Source organism: Pelophylax lessonae (genome assembly GCF_965119305.1).
Source record: "Pelophylax lessonae genome assembly, chromosome: 8".
Classification (NCBI taxonomy): Eukaryota; Metazoa; Chordata; class Amphibia; order Anura; family Ranidae; genus Pelophylax; species Pelophylax lessonae.
The window spans coordinates 15,282,391-15,299,610 of NC_138775.1; the positions used below are offsets into that span (position 1 = coordinate 15,282,391).

Here is a 17,220-nt window from a genome sequence, read left to right on the forward strand (position 1 = left end):
ACTGTTTAGTGAGAGGTCTACAGTTTCTGGCTGCTAGAGAGTCTATTGATGCTGGCTGCTGGGAGATCGTTTGCTGCTGCTGGGGGTCTATTGCCACTGGCTGTGGGGGGGTTCTATTTTATTGCTTTTCATATTGTCATAACCAAATTCCATACATTCCACTACAAAATTATACTTGGCTCTATATTTTCTAAAAGGGGCTGTACTGGAAGCTGGGTAGGGGGTGGAACCAAGGGTTAATGCTCAGAGGTGGGTTGGGGTGGAGACACAAAGTAACTTAGAAGGGGGAGTTCCTGCACCTTTTCTCTGAGAAAAAAAAAAGCCCTGTGTGTATATGTATGTATATATATATATATATATATATATATATATATATATATATATATATACACACACACACACACACATATATACATATGTATATACAGTATACACCATAGTTTGTAGACGCTACAACGTTTGTGTAAGCCAATCAATATACGCTTATTGGGATTTTTTTTTTTTTTTATTAGATATTATGGACTTTAAAATTAAGGACTTTATGATTTTCTAAGCCATTGCCGCCCCTGTATTTTTCTGCATCAATATTTTTCCTTTGCGACAATAAATCCTGGACGCTGATTGGTTACTATGCACAGCTGCACTAGATGCCGTGTGCCCCAGTTTTAGTAAATCTCCCCCAATGTGTGTGGCTAATGAATCCTTCCTGAGCGGTCCAATAGCAGGGTTACTTACTCCGTAGAATGTTTTAGTCTTACCGCATGCTGGTCCGCGACTGTGGTGGAACATTTGTGGGAGTAATCTAGGCCCATCTCCCCGTAGGCAATCGCTTTCGGGTGCCGCATAGCCTGCATTATCTCCTCCTGTAGCTCGTCTGTATAATACTGTGCGAAATGAGGGTGACACCCGAATGCCCCCCAGACTAGGTTCTCGTTCAGCACGTGCCGCCAAGGAACTCTCCTTAATGTGCGGGGGTCACAGTAATCCGTGATGCAACCCTGAAACTCTGAGGGGAAAGTGGAGGCGTACTGCTCGCGGAGATCGGTGAAAGAGCGCTTATGCTGCAGCCGCGCGAAGAGCATGTCCAGGTGGCAGTGAGTGTCTATGAAGCCCTCGCGCAGGAACCTTGGGGTGTTGGAGTCAGTAGTGGGTAAGATCTCCAACATCCTTCGTGTGGCTTTGGTTTTGTCATCGGACATCCATGATGTATTGAAGGATCGCGATCTGTCCCGTCTGGGTTCAACCTCGCCTTCGCTGTCACTAGACATGTCGTGGTTGATGGACACCTCAGAAACGCAGCTTTTGTTGAGGAGGTCTTGGCGCCATTTGTTTTGCTCTACGCTGGGCTTGTACAAGGGACTGGTGGGCCAGAGGTCTTTATAGGCGCTCCAAGAGTTATTGTACATATGACGAGGGTACGCAACGTAACCGGGTGTTGATGTCCCAGCTGTGGTGGCTTCCATTGGAGGGTCCGGAAGAGGCTCCTCTTCCTGAGAAAATTTGGCCAACGTGCCCATATCTTCTATGTCAGAAAAGTCACTTCCTATAGACGGATCCTTTTCCGGATCTCCCTATTCCAAGACACAACGTTAAAGAGAACCAGTCACAACAGGTTTTTTTTTAAAAAAAAAAAAAAGGGGGGGGGGGGGTACAATTCTGTAAGGGATGCCCCACTTCACTGATTCAATTACCTTCACATGCATTCTCTCGCCCCCCCTGTTGTATAGCTCTGAGCTTAGCAATGTTGAGACAGAGGAGATAGTGGACCATACATGTGTGGGGGTTTAAAAGCCCACTCCTGTGATGATGGGGCAAGCTCTATTGGCTGGGAGTGTCTTAGCAACAAGGCCGGACAGGATGATGTCATCTCTGGGAGTTTTCAGCTGGGCTTTGGGAGGAACATAAACGACCTACACCTAGGGCTTTATTTAATATTAGTCAAAGCTGCCCATTTGTTTTTATCTTCCCTTACCTGCGTAGGAAGTTTTTTTGTTAAAAGGTGAACCAGCCCTTTAAGGACATACTAGTTCACATGTGTCAGACACTAGGCCCGCGGGCTGAATCCGGCCCTCCAGGCCCTTTCATGTGGCCCTGGCACCTCTCCTGCATTTGCAGGCTCCCCCCTACCTTGTCTCAGCATTTGGCAGCAGAGAGGAGGACAGAACTCCTCCGCCAGATCCTGAGCCTCTCCATGCAGCCCCAGAGAGGCTAGTCTCTGCCCCTTTTACCTATCTCAGCAGTCGTCAATAGAGGGGACAGAATCCTACACCTCTCCCTCTGCTCTCCGAATACTCTGTCCTCCTCCAGACCCTGTCCTCCTCAAGACCCTGCACTTTCTGCTTCGGCCCCCAGCTTTTTTCTGGCAGTAGCATCAGGTAAGGGGGGGGGGGGGGCGCACTGTGATGTAACATCTGATGCTTTTTATATCTGATGTAAAAGGGGGGTGCTTTGGATATCTAGTCTTACTGGTACAGCCGGCCCTTTGAGGGCAACCATAATGCTAATGTGGCCCTCAATGAAATGGGAGTTTGACAACATTTTACTAGTTCATTACAGAGCTGCACTAATTTGAGACTTTTATATCTGCCTGGGGTTCAGCTTATAGCTGGCTGTGCGACTTGCAATCTGAACATATAAACTATACACAATTGTCTATGGCTATGCCAACCTTTATATAGTGCCAGGGGCTGTATAAAACTGTGGTGGTCATCTTGACAGGTATGGGGGGTTTTGCAGTGGCCCCTGACCTCACTAGGAGGTTGCACAGGATAAGTAGTAGACTGTCAGAGAATTAGGAGACTGCTGGGGAACAGTGCCATAATAGCCCCTTTACTAATCAATGCTCTCAATCCTATTCCCCACTACAGGCCACTGGGGCCTGAGGCTTACACAATATGTATCAAAGGGCCACACAAATTGGGCATCAGTGGTCTAAGCAATCTTTACCCAACTGTGCAGGCCATCACACAACACAGATATCTGGGAATCTGAATGGGATCATAAAGACTGTAAGCCAGTTTCTGACCATCTAAAGCAGGGGTCTCCAAAATTTTTAAACAATGGGCCGGTTTACGGTCCTTCAGACTTTAGAGGGTCCAGATTGTGAAAATTGGGAGTACAAACTGTCCCAGCATCAGCAGGAGTAAACAATTTCCCATCATTGGTCTCAGTGGGAGGAATTGTATCCCATCATTGGTGTCTTGGGCCCCATGGTTGGTGTCATTGGGAGAAATTGTGACCCATCATTGGGCCCATTGTGGGTGTCATTGAGAGGAATCCTGCCCCATCATTGGGCCCATTGTTGGTGTTATTGGGAGGTATTGGTATCATTGGGCCTCCATGGTTGGTGTCATTGGGAGGAATTGTGCCCCATCATTGGGTCCTGTTGTTGGCGTCATTGGGAGGAATTGTGCCCCATCATTGTGTCATTGGGCCCATTGTTTGGGTCACTGGGAGGCATTGTGCCCCATCATTGGTGTCATTGGGCCCATTGTTGGTGTTATTGGGAGGAATTGTACCCTATTATTGGTATCATTGGGAGAAATTGTGACCCATCATTGGGCCCATTGTGGGTGTCATTGAGGGGAATCCTGCCCCATCATTGGGCCCATTGTTGGTGTTATTGGGAGGAATTGTATCCCATCATTGGTATCATTGGGCCTCCATGGTTGGTGTCATTGGGAGGAATTGTGCCCCATTATTGGGTCCTGTTGTTGGCGTCATTGGGAGGAATTGTGCCCCATCATTGTGTCATTGGGCCCATTGTTTGAGTCACTGGGAGGAATTGTGCCCCATCGTTTATGTCATTGGGCCCCAACGTTGGTGTAATTTGGACGAATTGAGCCATTCATTGGGGTCAGTGAATTTAACAGCACCCCAAAGGCCAGATAATAGCAAGTGAAGTGCTGCATCTGGCCCCCGAGCTGAAGTTTGGAGATCACTGATCTGAAAACTTTGTACGACTGATGAAATGCTCAGATATTGAACTCTAAAATGTAAATGTTTACAAAGCATGGGATTGTATAAATTCTTGTAAACACACAAAGAGAAGAGAGCACAGGCTCTGGTGCAATGCCCTTTATTTTATGATTAAAAACTAGATAAAATGCACTCACAAGAAAATACTGAATCAGAGATCATTAAATCACATTCCCCACCACGGTACTGTGCACCAAAATGCTCTTACCGCCCTTGATAGGAGCTCCATTTTTTATCTAGTTTTCATAAAATAAAGGGTATTACATCAGAGCCCGTGTGTTTTCTCTTGTTTGTGTGTTCCAAGTTTCCAGTGCCAACTGGTTGCAAGAGCAGCAAGGTTATGGTGCCATTGAAGAATAACCCTTTTAAGGCTGGAATTATACTGAACTTTTAGACCCTCTTTGTGCAGCTCCCCTGATGCGTTAGCGCAAGTACTGACATGTGTATGAATTCTTGTACTCACTGTATCAGATTCATATAAGAACACAAGTCGCGGAATTTCCATTGAGGTCTCTGGTGTCTTTTTACGGTCCTCCGATCTCTCTTTATGGACCTTTGGTTTCTCTTCATGAACCTCGGTTCTCTCTTTACGGACCTTTAGTTTCTCTTCATGAACCTCTGTTCTCTCTTTACGGACCTTTAGTTTCTCTTCATGAACCTCTGTTCTCTCTTTACGGACCTTAGGTTTCTCTTCATGAACCTCTGTTCTCTCATTACGGACCTTAGGTTTCTCTTCATGAACCTCTGTTCTCTCATTACGGACCTTAGGTTTCTCTTCATGAACCTCTGTTCTCTCATTACGGACCTTAGGTTTCTCTTCATGAACCTCTGTTCTCTCTTTACGGACCTTTAGTTTCTCTTCATGAACCTCTGTTCTCTCTTTATGGACCTTTGGTTTCTCTTCATGAACCTCCGGTTTCTCTCTATGGGCCTCCGGTTCTTCTTTAGGAATCACTCTTGTTACAGTTCGCCTTATCCGGCTTGGGTGACCTGCACTCTCCGACCTCAAAGTTGATTTCTCTTCCACAATCTCTTTTTTGGGGGTCTCTGTCCTGAATGATGGCTCTGAATACCTGGACTTCTCTTTATGGACTTCCAATTCTTCTTTAGGAACCACCCTTGTGATAGTTCGCCCCAACCAGCTTGAGTGACCTGCACTCCCCGACCTCCATGATGGTTTCTCTTCCTCAATCACTCTCTCAGGAGTGTTTGTCCCGAATGACAAGTCTGAATCCTCGGACTCCCGCCGCTGGAACCTACTCGTCCTCTCCGTTTCCGGCAAACTTGTCAACTGGCTATCCAGTGATCTTCTTCCTCTTGCTGAAACTCCTATGTCGCTGAACGCCCTCTTAAACAACAAGGATGGAGCATTGGGCCTTTGTGCCCGGGGCCTGGGTGATTCCTCAAATTTTGTTTTGGTGTCCTCATCCATCTCCAATCGATGATCACTCTGCAAACAGGATTCAAGAAACAAGCCTAATTGTTAAAACGTTCTGTTATGAAGACAGGGTGGTGATATGTATGGTACTGTGCAAAAGTTTTTAGGCAGGTGTGAGGAACTGCTGAAAGGAAGAATACTTTCAGAAATATATATTTTAATTACAGTATATACTCGAGTATAAGCCGAGTTTAACATGTTTTTTCATGCTGAAAAAGCCCCCTCGGCTTATACTCGAGTCACGGTCTCCCTTACCTTTTCCCCAGTCAGTGCACATGTGCCGCCGCTACTCGGGAAAGTCCGTACATGTTCGGCTATTACCGGGCAGACGGCGCATGCGCAGTGACGTGTTGGCGCCATTTTTAAATGTAAGGCGGAAAGGTAAGTGAGACTCCTCCGCAGCACTGCAGATAAAGGTAAGTGAGACTCCTGTACCATGCCCGCAGCACGCATCACCTGTACCATCAGTGCCATATCTGTGCCATCTCCTGTGCCATGCCTGAACCATCTCCTGTGCCATGCCTGAACCATCTCCTGGGCCATGCCTGAACCATCTCCTGGGCCATGCCTGAACCATCTCCTGTGCCATGCCTGAACCATCTCCTGTGCCATGCCTGAACCATCTCCTGTGCCATGCCTGAACCATCCCCTGTGACATGCCTGAACCATCCCCTGTGACATGCCTGAACCATCTCCTGTGACATGCCTGAACCATCTCCTGTGACATGCCTGAACCATCTCCTGTGACATGCCTGAACCATCTCCTGTGACATGCCTGAACCATCTCCTGTGACATGCCTGAACCATCTCCTGTGACATGCCTGAACCATCTCCTGTGACATGCCTGAACCATCCCCTGTGACATGCCTGAACCATCCCCTGTGACATGCCTGAACCATCCCCTGTGACATGCCTGAACCATCTCCTGTGACATGCCTGAACCATCTCCTGTGACATGCCTGAACCATCTCCTGTGACATGCCTGAACCATGCCCACAGCCCTGCATCTCCTGTACCATGACTGCAGCCCCTGTTTCGGGTCTCGTGGTGGTCCAGTTGGGTCAAGAAGCTGCTGCATTTCCCACCCTAGGCTTATACTCGAGTCAATAGGTTTTCCCAGTTTTTTGTGGTAAAATTAGGTGCCTCGGCTTATATTCGGGTAGGCTTATACTCGACTATATACGGTAGTTTTATCAATTTACAAAATGCAAGGTGAGCAAACATAAAAAAAACTGAATCAAATCAATATTTGGTGTGACTACCCTTTGGCTTTGAACCAGCATCAATTCTTACTTTTGCACACAGTGAGGGATTTTGTAGGATTGGAATCAGGCGTATAATGAATTCTACCAAGCAGGTGCTAATGATCATCAAATTCATGCATAGATTGAAAAACTGAAATAGAAACAGCTGTGTAGGAGGCCTAAAACTGGGGAACAGCCAAACTCTACTAAAAAGGTGAAGTTGTGGAAGACAGTTTCATGTCATAAGTCATACATCAGGGGTCCTCAAACTATGGCCCTCCAGTTGTTCAGGTACTAGAATTCCCATCATGCCTAGTCATGTCTGTGAATGTTAGAGTTTTACAATGCCTCATGGGGTATGTAGTTCCACAACAGCTGGAGGGCCATAGTTTGAGGATCCCTGTCATACATCATGGCAAGACTGAGCCCAGCAAAAATACACAAGGTAGTTTTACTGCATCAGCAGGAACTCTCCCAGGCAAAGATTTCAAAGCAGACTGGGGCTTAAAGATTTGTTATTTAAGCGCTTTTGAAAAAGCAAAAAGAAATGTGTAACGTTGGGGACCGTAGACAAAGTGATCTGCCAAGGAAACAAAGTGATTATAAACCTTACTTTTTTAAAGCTGAAATAGCTAACATGTCATAATTGCCTGCTCTGTGCAATGGTTTTGCACAGAGCAGCCCCAATCCTCCGTTTCTGGGGTCCCCCGGCCGTGTTCCTGGCCCCTCCTATTTGCAAGGGTCCCAAGGTAATGCCACTTTCCCCAGGGAGCACCCATGCATGCTCGCTCCTGAGCCACTTAGTCTGCATCAATTGACACAGACCAGGCGACTCAACCTTACCCCCCCACCACAGCATTTGACAGCAGCATGAGCCAATGGCTGCCGTTGCTATCAATCTGAAAAAAATAATAATAAAAAACTGGCGCAAAAACTGAGTTGGGATGGCTTACTGCAGGGGGGTATTGACCAGTGGGACAGCCCCCATGGGTGTCTCTATGCTAAAAGCTTTTGTTTCTAACAAGTCTTATGCCTAGCTACTCCTGCGGAGCGGAAGTCAATACCCATTGGTGAAGACTTAATGAGGGGCGGCGAATGTCGGAGGACGTAAGAGAAAGGAGGAGAAGAATGGGACCCACAGGTTCCACACTAGGGACCTAAATGGCAAGGAATAAATATAGGACAAAGAAAATCATCAGTCCATAAACATATAGTCCATAAGCTGATAGTCCGTATAATCAAGTCCATATGTGATCAATATAAAATCCATAAAAAGCACTCTGTAGGCTGCACTGATGACAAGTAGAAGGAAACTTGGAAGCAACTGTAGGGAGAACACAGGCGCCACTCTATGTGTAGTATAAGGATTTATTGACATAAAATCAGATATATGGGTACTCACAAAAGAATATATGAATAAGCAAGGGGGTATCCATATATGTAAACAGGGTCCATCATTCTGGTGCAATGGTCAGGATGGATCGAGCGGTCAGGATCTTCAGAGTAATTACCGGTGGTAGCCTGTGTTCTCCCTACAGTTGCTATCAATCTGGCCAATAAAGGAGGGAGACATTGGCCGGAGCGAAGGTAAGTGGGTGGGGGGGGGGGGGGGGTTAGCGGCGGCGGCTCCTGCAGCACAGAAGGTTTTTTACATGTGCACAGAATGCATCAAGGTAGAAAACCTTGAGACTTTAGAACCACTTTAATTCAGCAGATGAAAGACACATCATGCTTCCTTCCCTATCAGAAGATGTCCAGCAGTGCCATCAGCACAGAACTGGTGGAAACCAGTGGGACCCAGGTACACCCATCTACTGTCCGGAGAAGTCTGGCCAGAAGTGGTCTTCATGGATGAGTTGTGGGACTCAACTATGCAGGAAAACATAGCAACTGGGGTGCAGAAAAATGGCAGCAGGTGCATTGGACTGATGAGTCACAATGTGAAATATTTGGCTGTAGCAGGAGGCAGTTTTGTTGGTGAAGGGTTGGAGAGCGGTACAAAAATTAGTGTCTGCAGGCAACTGAAGCATGGTGAGGGTTCCTTGCGAGTTTGGGGCTGCAAATGGTGTTGGAAATTTGGTCAGGATCAATGGTGTCTTCAATGCTGAGAAATGCAGACAGATACTTATTCATCATGCCATACCATCAGGGAGATGCGTGATTGGCTCCAAATTTATTCTGTAGCAGGACAATCCCCCCCAAACATACAACCAATGTCATTAAGAACAAGGAGTCCTGATTTGGCCCCCACAGAGCCCCGATATCAACATCATAAAGATTGTCTGGGATTACACGGAGACAGAAGGATTTGAGGCAGCCGACATTCACAGAAGATCAGTTTAGTTCTCCAAGATGTTTGGGACAACCTACCTGCCAAGTTCCTTCAAAAACCGTGTGCAAGTGTACCTAGAAAATTTGATGCTGGTTTGAAGGCAAAGGGTGGTCACACCAATATTGATTGAATTTCCCTTCTGTTCTTTTACTTTCCATTTTGTTAATTGATAAAAAATAAACCATTAAGCGCCCATTCACACTGGCGAGACATGACTTGCTGGGGCGACCTGTGAAGCGCGACTTGCAGGGACTTCATATCATTGAAGTCAATGCAAGTCGCCTCCAGGTCGCCCCAAAGTAGTACAGGACCCTTTTTCTAAGTCGGAGTGACTTGTGTCGCTTGTAATAGAACAGGTCCTATCCTATTCAATGGCGAGCGACCCACCGCGACTTGTCAGGCGACCAAGTCGCCTGACAAGTCGCGCTGGTGATGAATGGTGTCTAACACTTTAATTTCTAAAAGCATTCTTCATTTACAGCATTTTTTTCACACCTGACTAAATCTTTTGCACAGTAGTATAGTTCTAACACAGGGTTATGTAGTCCTAACACACTCCCTGCCCTCGGGTGACAATTGCTGCTCAGTACAATGGTCATCCCAGGACAGGAAGTGAATTAATGGCAAGTTTGCCAATTTAAAATAAAAGGGAAAAAAGTGTGAAAATAAAACGAAGGCAGCCACTACATCAAAGGACTGGTAAGCTGCAATACTATATATTTTTGTTCTTGGATTTAGATAACACTTTAAGACTACAACTGGACAATACTGGAAATAAACACAAGTACTCTTTAAAGTCCATCCACAGGCTTCCCCTAACCCCCCCCCAGTGTAGAAGTGACCACTAACATTGGTGGTTAATTAAAAAAACGCTCCCTCACACGGATGGAGGATGAAGAAGACAAACCCATTACGTTAGTGATCGGTGTAAAAAGTGACCCCTTATATTGGTGGGCATTGGAAAAATGTCCCTTCAAATGGATGGTCAACGGGGAAAAGCTCCTTTACAATGCTGATCTATGTAGGAGTGACCCCTTATATAGGTAGTCAATGGAAAAACGTCCCTTTACACTGGTCGACGAAGAAAAGCCCCTTTACAGTGGTGATCAATGTAAAGGTGACCCCTTACATTTGTGGCCAAAGGAAAAATGCTACCTCATACTGATGATCGATGGAGCAAAGTTCCCTTACATTGGTGATCTGTGTAAAAGTGACCCCTATATTGGCGGTCAATGGAAAAATGTCCCTTTGCATTGATGGTCAATGGAGAAAAGCCCCTTTACATTGGTGATCAGTGTAAAAAAAAGTGACCTCTTATATTGGCGGTGAATGTAAAAATGTCCCCTTGCATTGATGGTCAATGGAGAAAATCTCCTTTACAATGCTGATCAGTGTAGGAGTGACCACTTATATTGGTGGTCAATGGAAAAATGTCCCTTGGCATTGATGGTCAATGAAGAAAAGCCCCTTTACATTGGTGATCAGTGTAAAAAAAAGTGACCCCTTATATTGGTGGCCAATGGAAAATGTCCCTTCGCATTGATGGTCAATGGAGATAAGCTCCTTTACAATGCTGATCTGTGTAGGAGTGACCCCTTGTATTGGTGGTGTTCCCCATGATTAAGCTCCAAGGGGCGGAGTTAAATGTGTTGGGGTGGGACCTGGTGGGATTCCAGGCTTACATTGATGGCCAATGGAAAAAGGTCCCTTTGTATTGATGGTCAATGAAGAAAAGTCCCTTTATATTGGTTATCAGTGTAAAAAGCAAACCCTTATAGTGATAGTCAATAGTTTAGGGGGAGCCCATGGATGAGTTTTAAAAAATACTTGTGTTTATTATCAGTATTGTCTGGTTGTAGTCTTAAAGCGTATCTAAATCCAATACTATAAAGTTTTGTTCTTGGATTTAGATACACTTTAAGACTACAACCAGACAATACTGAAAATAAAACACAGGTATTTTTTTAAAGCCCATCCACAGGCTCCCCCTAAACCCATATTGTAGAAGTTATCACTTTCATTGGTGATCAATTAAAAAATGCCCCCTCACACTGATGGTCGATAAAGAAAAGGCCCTTTACTTTGGTGATCAGTGCAGAAGTGACCCCTTTTATTGGTGGTCAATGTAAAAATGTTCCTTTGCATTGATGGTCAATGGAGAAAATCTCCTTTACAATGCTGATCGGTGTAGGAGTGACCACTTATATTGGTAGTCAATGGATAAATGTCCCTTTGCATTGATGGTCAATGGAGAAAAGCCCCTTTACATTGGTGATTTGTGTAAAAAAAATGACCCCTTATATTGGTGACCAATGGAAAATGTCCCTTTGCATTGATGGTCAATGGAGATAAGCTCCTTTACAATGCTGATCTGTGTAGGAGTGACCCCTTGTATTGGTGGTGTTCCTCATGATTAGGCTGCAAGGGGCATAGTGAAATGTGCTGGGGGCATGGCCTGGTGGGATTCCAGGCTGAGGTTGCCACTAACCATCGATCCATAGGATTGTATAGATGTGCAGCTAAAGTGAGACCTTCTTACCCTTATATCGGTGTTTAATGGAAAATGTCCCTTCGCATTGATGGTCAATGGAGAAAAGCCTCTTTACAATGGTGATCTGTGTAGGAGTGACCCCTTACGTTGGATGTCAGTGTGATGCTGCCCCCTTACATTGTGGTCACTGCAGGTAGAAGATCAGTCTGCCACTGCTCCACGCTTGGAGAACCGCTGATGGAAATCTGTTTGAGAAAGCCTGCTTTAAGGTTTTCTGATTGTGGGGACAGGCTCTCTTTAGGAAATCATTACGTAGGCAACTTCCATACAAGGTACACCTTCTAACTTAAGGCTACGTTCACATGTTCACGGTGATTTTGCCCGTGATCCCGAAATCATTGCAAATCGTGGGACGCCTGTGCGTTGCCGCTGATTTGCAATGGCACCCCAAACGCTGTGCGATGTTGCCGCGATTTCCGCCTGCCGAATCGCGGTAGCATCGCGCAAACAAAATCGCGGGTCGCATGACGCCCCAAAGAAGCTCTTGTACCTTTTTTGGGCGTCATGCGACCCGCGATTTTGTTCGCGGCAACATCGCACAGCGTTTGGGGTGCCACTGCAAATCGACGGCAACGCACAGGCGTCCCGCGATTTGCGATAATTTCCGGATCGCGGCCAGAATCGCGGTGAATCTGCCCGCGGTTGCTACGCTAACATGTGAACGTAGCCTTAGAGAAGAGTAGTAACTTTTAGCCAGTGACATGTTTACTTCCATTTTCTAACCCTGTACTAAAAAGGCAAGGAAACGCTGATAGCTCTGAGTTGTAGCACCTCAGTGTGATTGGGCTTCACTCTCGTGAATACCGGTAACTGTCAATACAGTATAATTAGTCATCAGTGGATGGAGTGACCCCTTCCGTTGAACGTCAGTGAGATGCTGCCCTCTTACATTGTGGTCCCTGGATGGTCTTACCTCTGTTAGCGACACCGATGCCCTAGGAGCAGGTGTTGAAGCCTGCGTTCGGTCAGATCTTTGGAAGTCCAAGCTGATAGTCCGTCGGTGGCCTCTGTTCTGTGCCCACTCTCTAGAATTGCTGCCAAATCGTTGATCCAGAGTGCGTTTTGGCGTACTCTCATAGGGGTAGACCTTGACTTGCCTCTCCCTCGGCGGGCTGGGGCTATCAGAGTCTGGCGCTCTGCTGCGATGAGCCCCTGTCGGGAGTTTTGAATTCAGGCCTCTCAAGTATTTACTTGGAGACATTTCTGGTGGACTTGACCATCTATGCTTCCGCGAACCACTCCTATCAGCCATAGTGTCTGGGGAGAAAAAAGAATAAAATGAGAATGCACGTGGGTCACTGACCTTCAGATCTCACAGCTGCAGTATGAGGCGTATGGGTGGCCATCCAAGACCAAGTATTGACAAGGTATGTTCTGGAGGGCCCTGCAATAATTGGTCAAGGCATGGGTGAAATGTGAACAAAGCTCAAAAACAATATTCCTGATTGGTTAATGGCGGTTAACACAGACACCTCAAACCTTGTTGAGGTTTGCAAAGCAATAAAGGGTCAGTCCGCACCAACAGACAAAGCCAACTCCAAATAAAACATTTATTTCTGATTTGAATGGAGTGTGGAAGGGATAGAATCTCGTTGTTTTATTGCGGTCTGTGACCCCGCTGACCTTCCCTCCCACTTCCGGTCCCCGGGAAGGGTCAGAGGAACAGGAAGTTATTTTTTAAAATAAAAATTTGAAAAGTCTTTGTTTACATTTGTTATTTTAGTATTTATGTTCTACGGTAGTTTACAGCCCCGATGAAGGGGTGGTGGCTCCTGAAATGTGTTGGCCAGCCTTTGCACTTTGCTGGTTGAATTATTATTTGAATTATTATTAATATTAAAAATGTATATAATATAGGACGTATATAAAAAAATTGTATATATTAAACTCTTGAGGCCAGCCGCATGCAGAAAGGCAGCTGCTCAGCAGGTGGGCCTTAATGCCGAGTGGCCACATATATGTGGCCCTGGTATACATGTTCCCAGCACAGTAGCCAGCAGGTACTGGGAAGGTCCCGATGCATACTAGCGATTGGGAGCTTTCTGATCATGTGACCTATGTGACAGTCAATCACAGCCGTCACGTGACCCAAATGCCCAACTCTGCCTCCTGGCTTTTAGAACCCCTAAAGGGCTGGGAGGCAGTCAGCAGGAAGGGGTTAAATTATATAAATATAATTATTGTAATAGTATAAAAAAAAAATCTATAAACAATCTTTGGATTTATTATTGAAAGAAGAAGAAAGAAGAAAGATCTCTCCCTTCCTATCCTGGTGACCTTCATTCCCTTATTTCCTGCTCTGGTGTAAAAAATGTGTCGCTGACACACCAAGTATAAGTAAATCTCCCCAATGGAGTCAGACAAAAAAAAAAAAAAATGGGATTTTTGACTTACCGTAAAATCCATTTCACTGATGTTCATTGACGGACAACAGCTCCTGCTCTTCATACCCGTTGGGTTACACTGCCCCCTACAGGAGTAGGACACTAGGCAGAAAAATAATCTGGCTACACCTATGGGCAGTCCCAGGGGGTATACTCCCTTTCCCTGCTATAGGTATTTGTTACAAGCAGTGTCAAAAGAATTACAAATCCAGAGAGGTGGGTGCTGTGTCCGTCAATGAACATCAGAGAAATGGATTTTACGGTAAGTCAAAAATCCCATTTTCTCTTTCGTTCACTGACGGACACAGCTCCTGATCTTCATAACCATTGGGACGTCCCAAAGCAGTGTTAAATATGAAGGGTGGGAACAGCGAAAAAAATTCCCCAAGCGAAAAACAGTAGCCAACCGGGCAACAGGAGCTCAATCAAAAGAACTAGAGCTCGCCTGAAAAAAAACAATACACCCTCAAAGAGGATCAAGTCCTCTAAACAGCAGCCTGCAAAACCTTGCGTCCAAAAGAAGCATCCGCAGATGCCAACACATCCACTTTATAGAACTTTGTGAAAGTGTGCACCAATGACCAGGTGTCTGCCTTGCAAACCTGAGCCACTGATGCCTGATGGAAGGCCCAGGAGGCACTAAGTGACCAAGTAGAGTGCGCCTCGACAAGGAAAGAGGAACCTGACCCCTGATGGAATAGGCCTGAATAACCGTCTGTCTGATCCATCTGGAAACAGTCGCAGAGGAAGTGGACAACCCCTTCTGAGACCCATCCATGAGCACAAATAGTGAGTCTGACTTCCTAAAAGACTCCGTATTCAAAAGAAAAAAATCAGAGACAACCTTTGGGAGGAACAACGGACAGAGGCAAAGGACCACCTTATACCTGAATCACCAGTAAAGTGACCGACAGGACAACGCACGCAACCAGTTCCAACACCCTGCGCACACCAATAAAAAAAAAAAAAAACATCTTGTGAGACAGCATAAGCAAGAGAATGTCCCAAAGATTCTCACAGGGAGGCTTCTAGAGGACCGAAAGGGTCAAATTGAGGTCCCAAGGCGACAACAGAGACCGCACTGGAGGAACCAAAAAGTCGGACACCCTGAGGAAAGATACGCAAAAAGGGAGTGTGTGGCCAAGGGTGGTTGGAAGAAAACCGCCTAAGCCTACATCTGGCCCTTGATGGTACTGAAAAGGCCAATTTCTGTTCAACCCCTTGTTGAAGGAAGGTCAAGATCCGAGCCACGAGAAGGAGCGAGGATGAACCTTTAAGAGACTCACACCACTTAATGTACGTCTTCCACGTACTATGATAGATCTTCCTAGAAGTAGTAGATTTCCTAGCTTTTACCAGCGTTGGAATCACCGACCCAGATAAACCTTGATCCATCAGCACCTGGCGTTCCAACAGCCAACCCGTAAAAGCCAGTGCATGAAAAGCAGGATGGAAGATTGGTCCTTGGGACAGCAGATCCTCCCTGAGAGGAAGCTTCCAAATAACGTCGGCAACCAGCCGCACCGGATAATTGTACCATTCCCAGCGCAGCCAGTCCTAAGCTGCCAAGATGACCGCCAGCTCAGCAAAGGCAGGGGGGAGCTGTTCTCCCTCCAGGTCACGGCTGGTGTAATAGCTTACCCACTCGGTCAGAGTTTGCAACACCAGGGCAATGGGGAATACCGGCCTCAGTGCCGAACCAGCCAGAGTGTACATATTTATTGCGGGCCACAGCCTCCGCCTTCCTGTCAGCCAGATCCTTAAAGGCCGGGACTCTTCAACCGGAATCATGGTTGCCTTGTTCAAATTGGAAACCAGTGGAACAGTCCACTTCTTAAGACTCATAAGGGTAACGCCTAGTAAATCGCTTAGGGACACCACAGGGACGCTTTGGTAGCCCCAAACCTTTAGCAACAATTCTGTCAAAATAGGCGGGGAATGGAAACACCTTTGCCACGCTGGATGGTTTGTGAACCTGCAGCTGCGCCCTCCATCTTCAAGGTCTCACTCACAGATACAATCAGTGCTTCCTCCAGTGCCTTTCCGTTGCGCAGTTGCAGTTGTGGAGGAATCATCCTCACCATCTGAGGATTCCGGGTGCGTGGTCACAGACCTTGCAGGGTGACCCACGGCAGCCAAATCAGATTCAGGATCTGATGAAGCAGATGAGGAAGGGGAAGGTGGGGGGGTCTTTTTACTAGACCGTCACCCGTAAGCCACCCCCTACCCGGAACACAAAGGACTCCAGGACCGCTGTCTGGAGGGCACCGCAGCCCCGGAGGGCACCGCAGCCTCGGAGAGGGGGTCAGGTGGGGAGATGTGCTCCAAAGACTCCATGAGTCTCCAGGGGGACCCCACAAAAAGTGTAAAACACTGCAAAGGGACAACCCCCACGGTGCTGGCAGCACCACCCGGTCCCCAGGCACAAGCACCAAGCGATCCTCAGCAGAGAGGGAGAGAACCCCACCAGACTCACCACCCAGCAAAAACAGGAACCTGCAGGATAATCAGGAAGTGAAAGGATGCAGGAGTCAGCAACAGGGGATAAGGAGGGGCTCCCACTGATGAAATCACCGCCCACAGGGCTCCACTGCATAAGTGGAGGAGGGAAGGGGGGTAGGATGGGGGACAGATGAAAAGGAGGGGAACCCGTGGGTCCGACCGTCCCAAGGAGGGGCCCACATCCACCCTAAAACCCTCCAGGAGGAGAGGGGGGACAGCAACTCACCAAACCAGGAACCAGGCAGGCACCGCTCCAGACAGATACCCTCGCCATCGAAATGGGGGGATGTCGGCCAGGAGAAACGCTGTGACTCGGGCATGAGAATGGGTCATATGCGACCTCGCAAGGCGTTTAACTCGCAGGCCAGCCCCCGTCCAGTGGGGCTATGTCAAGGCCGACCTAGCGTGGAGCTGAGGTCTGCGTGCGCTCGCTGGCCAGACTGGGGTGACCACTGGATCTAGATTAACCAGCCCGTCGCCCAGTCCGGCAGTTGATTGTAGATCTCACAAGAGAAAAAAACAGGGGAAAAAGTTTCTATCTAAAAAGCCGAGGTAACTATAGCAGAGAGAGGCAGTATACCCCCTGGGACTGCCCATAGGCAAAGCCAGATACTTTTTTTGCCTAGTGTCCTACTCCTGTAGGGGGCAGTATAACCCAATGGTTATGAAGATCAGGAGCTGTGTCTGTCAATGAACGAAAGAGAAATAAAAACCTGCCACAAATTCTATCCTTTCCACGTCTTGTCCCAAAAGGAGAATGCCACCAATTTAACTTTAGTTGCCACCATGTC

At 46.9% G+C, this 17,220-nt stretch overlaps 1 protein-coding gene across 2 annotated transcripts in view; it reads right to left on the reverse strand.

Annotated features, from left to right (window-relative positions):
- TATDN2 (TatD DNase domain containing 2) overlaps nucleotides 1-17,220 on the reverse strand; it is a 41,541-nt gene that overhangs the window by 13,306 nt on the left and 11,015 nt on the right. For both annotated transcript variants that reach the window (XM_082265468.1, XM_082265467.1), the window contains exons 2-4: nucleotides 12,457-12,800; nucleotides 4,442-5,428; nucleotides 759-1,571 (exon numbers count right to left, since the gene is read on the reverse strand). In XM_082265468.1, coding sequence (XP_082121594.1) covers nucleotides 759-1,571; nucleotides 4,442-5,428; nucleotides 12,457-12,795 — 2,139 coding nt within the window. In that variant the 5' untranslated portion in view covers nucleotides 12,796-12,800. The remainder of the gene's footprint in view (nucleotides 1-758; nucleotides 1,572-4,441; nucleotides 5,429-12,456; nucleotides 12,801-17,220) is intronic.